Source organism: Caloenas nicobarica, chromosome 1 (genome assembly GCF_036013445.1).
Source record: "Caloenas nicobarica isolate bCalNic1 chromosome 1, bCalNic1.hap1, whole genome shotgun sequence".
Lineage (NCBI taxonomy): Eukaryota > Metazoa > Chordata > Aves > Columbiformes > Columbidae > Caloenas > Caloenas nicobarica.
This window is the reverse complement of record NC_088245.1, coordinates 15,496,274-15,499,581: the sequence shown is the minus strand read 5'-3', so window position 1 is coordinate 15,499,581 and position 3,308 is coordinate 15,496,274. Positions and strand designations below refer to the sequence as shown.

At 57.6% G+C, this 3,308-nt stretch overlaps 1 protein-coding gene across 1 annotated transcript; it reads left to right on the top strand.

The window, feature by feature from the left end:
* The first annotated feature begins 392 nt into the window (after positions 1-392).
* Positions 393-2,132, top strand: CCDC71L (coiled-coil domain containing 71 like). Its single transcript, XM_065653172.1, has 2 exons — positions 393-420; positions 518-2,132. The coding sequence occupies exon 2, from the start codon at positions 536-538 to the stop codon at positions 1,391-1,393; it is 858 nt and encodes a 285-aa protein (XP_065509244.1). The 5' UTR covers positions 393-420; positions 518-535; the 3' UTR covers positions 1,394-2,132.
* The last annotated feature ends 1,176 nt before the right edge of the window (positions 2,133-3,308 follow it).

Genomic DNA, 3,308 nt, shown 5'->3' with positions numbered 1-3,308 from the left:
GCCGCACGCCCGTCCTGAGGGAAGTGGCCACGAACTGGGACGTCCTACTGGAGGTGGAGGCAAACGGGGCTCGGTGGCGTTCTAGGGTTCCCCATTGGTGTCCGCGGGTCCTGCTGGTCACCCCAGCTGGGCCTGTCCCGTCCCGCCGCCCCGGGGCAGGAAGACCGGGCGGGTCCCTCGCCGCCCTCGCCGCCCTCGCCTCAGCGCCCCGCGGGGCACCCGCCGCCCTCCCAACGGCCGCCTCCAGCGCGCGGGGGCGGGGCTTGGCCGCGCGACGTGTTTCAAACGGGCCAACCGCCAGGCGCGGAGGGAGGGCGGGCCGGCGCGCAGTCCCCGCCTGGGACTTTAAAGCGCCATTTTGTGCGGGGCGGCAGGATATCGATCGTCGCTCCGCGGTCGGCGCGCCGGCGGCTGGGTGCGGTGAGGTGGCGGACGCCCGCGGGCGGCCGAGCCGCGGCCGGCGCCTCTCGTCGGCGTGTGCGCCCCGCGTCCCTACCGCGCGTCTCTACCCCCTCAGGCCCGCCGTTCCGTCTCCATGACCCGCAGTAGGAAGCAGGCGGCGCTGGAGAGAGGAGCCGGCGAGATGAACCAAGAGGCGGGGAGCGCGGCGGCGGCGGAAGCCCGGGCGGCGGCGGGGGCAGTCGGCGGCGGAGCGGCGGCCGCCGCCTGGGGGCTGGAAGGGGAGGCGGAGAAAGTTGTGTACTCGCGCTCGCGGGTCTCGTTCGCCGGCACCAAGGCGCTGGGCGACGCCCTCAAGCTCTTCATGCCCAAGTCCACGGAGTTCATGAGCTCCGACTCGGAGCTGTGGAACTTCCTCTGCAGCCTCAAGCACGAGTTCTCCCCGGTCATCCTCCGCAGCAAGGACGTCTACGGATACGCCTCCTGCCGCGCCGTCGTCCCGGACCCGCCGCCGCCTTCGGCGGGGTGGCCCCGCCGCCGGGCCGGCAAGCGGCGCTTCCCGGCCGCCGGCGCCAAGCGCCGGGCCGCGGCGGCGGGGGACAGCGCCAAGCGGCGGAGGCGGCGGCGGCGCCGCAGGAGGGGACGGGGGAGGCAGCGGCCAGCGGCACCGGCGGCCGACGGCCCCCGCGGCGAGGGGGTGGCGGCGGAGACGGCGGCGGCGCTGGGGTCGCCGGGGTCGCCGGGCGAGGATGCGGACAGCGGCCGGGGCAGCCCGGCGGAGGGGCCCGCCTGGGAGCCGTTCGGGGGCAAGTCGCTGGAGGAGATCTGGGAGGCGGCCACCCCCCGCCTCACCAGCTTCCCCAGCATCCGGGTGCGGGGCAGCGTCTGGAGCCGGCGGAGCCTGACGGCGGCGCGGCGCCAGGCGCAGCGGATCCTCGGCGTGGACCTGTCTCCCGTGGTGCGGGTGCGCCGCTTCCCCGTGGCGCCGTCCTGAGCCCGCGGCGGGAGGGGGCGAGGCCGGCGCCTCGCCTTGGCCGCGGCGCGGACAGAGAGACCGATATCAGTCACCTGTTTACATTGCTTTTGTCTGGATCGTGTTCTGCTGCAGCACTTTACGGCCCGCTCGGGCGGGGGCCGGGCCCCCCAGCCGCTCGGGGGCCGCCTGCCGGGCCGCCGCGCAGCCAAGGCCACGCCGGGGCGCGGGCAGGTGCGAGGGACCATCTGGCAGGTGTCACGCGTGGGGACCAAGTTCCACTTCCACTTTTTTTTCCCCTCTCCCATTGGGCTACCTCACTGGTCCAGAAGTCCACCCAAGAAGTTATTTTCCAAAGGAACTTACTTTCATGCTTGTATAATAAAGCACCGTCTGATTCTTGCTATTTTTTTTTCCTCCCCCTCTCTTCCGATGGGTTATGTACGCTTTGTGGTGTTGCACTAGTATGTGCTCAGGGTATTTTGAATCCCAAGCATTCCCAAGTTTCAGTTTACTCTGATCAAGGATGCATAAAGAATGGAGGTTCAGGACTTGTGGCTGTTCTTGATGGTGCAAAAACTTTTCAATTTCATGGGCTTAGTGATATATAAAGATGTATCGCGCAGTATAATTGTTACGCTTTTGTATCTGAAGTCATTTTTAAAGTTTTCTAGTTGAATAAGTATTTGTTTCTATTGAGCACCTAAAGATAGAATCATCCTGATATTTTATAACCCTGCTTACTTTAGGGAAGCTCATTTGGTCAACAGAATTGAACTTAATAAAAGTCAAAGAACAAGTGACGTTTCAGTTCAATGAAACTGCACAGGGATGGGTTTCTCAGTGAAGTACACCATCTAGGTGCTTATGGGAATAAGCTTAGAGTTTATGAGCAATGTAGCTGCTCATCAATGCAACATACAGGTGTCTGAAGATGAAGTGTGGTACAATGCTGGTGCTGACAGCCATAAGTCAGTAGCTTGCATGATCCAAATATCACACTGAAGTGCCTCTCTCTGCAAGAAGAGCAAGACTGGATACCTGATCACTAGATACAAAATAGTGCTGGTTGTCATCCCAGGGTTGTGAGATAATTAATGATGGAAAAGCGTATTTAACATAATTATTTGCACGTAATTATTTTTATAATTTTCTCCTGGGTTTTGTGATAGGCTCTGATGCAAAATTCATGAGGTAGCTTGATTATTTTGACTGAAAAATACCATGTTGTCATTCCATGTGATAGGCAGTCTCTCTTTAAACTGATTTATTAAGGGCTTTCTTTAGGTCTTATTCCTTGCAGTTGGCACGTGAGGAGCAAAGGAGTGTGTGTGGGGGGGAGAATGTGATTTTTTTTTTTTTTTTTTTTTTTAAATGTTTGGGAGAGGAATAAGAAATGCTTGGTAACAGACAGTTTCTGTCCCTAGTATCCCAGCAAATAAGACTAACTAATGCCCGTGGTGGAATGAATAACTTCACAGCTTGTTTATGTAATGGTTTGGTGACTTAAAATTTCTGTTCTGATGGCTGTCGACTCCTTGTTGCCTGCTGTTGACAGTGGCATTAAGATGGCTTTACGTGCAGAGGCTGCTTGTAAAAGCTTGCTAGCGCTAACCTAAAGCAGCCAGCTGCTTCTAAAACCTGTTTATATTTTGTAGTTCTCGCTTAGTGAAGCTGCAGAGTTCTTACTCTTCCAAACTAATGCTTAATCTGTTCTATATCCATCAGGCTTTTGAAATGGTTCATATAACGTTAGACTGCCTGCTGATCACTGCAGTCGTGCCACGTCACATTTCAGAAGTGAATTAGGAAATGAAAGTTCAAGGGTGCATATTGTTGTGCCGCTTCTCTGGCTGTCATAGCTGCTTAAATGTAAACACAAAATGGTGTTGATTTAAAACTCAATAAGGCAAACTGCAGTATGACCAAATGCCAA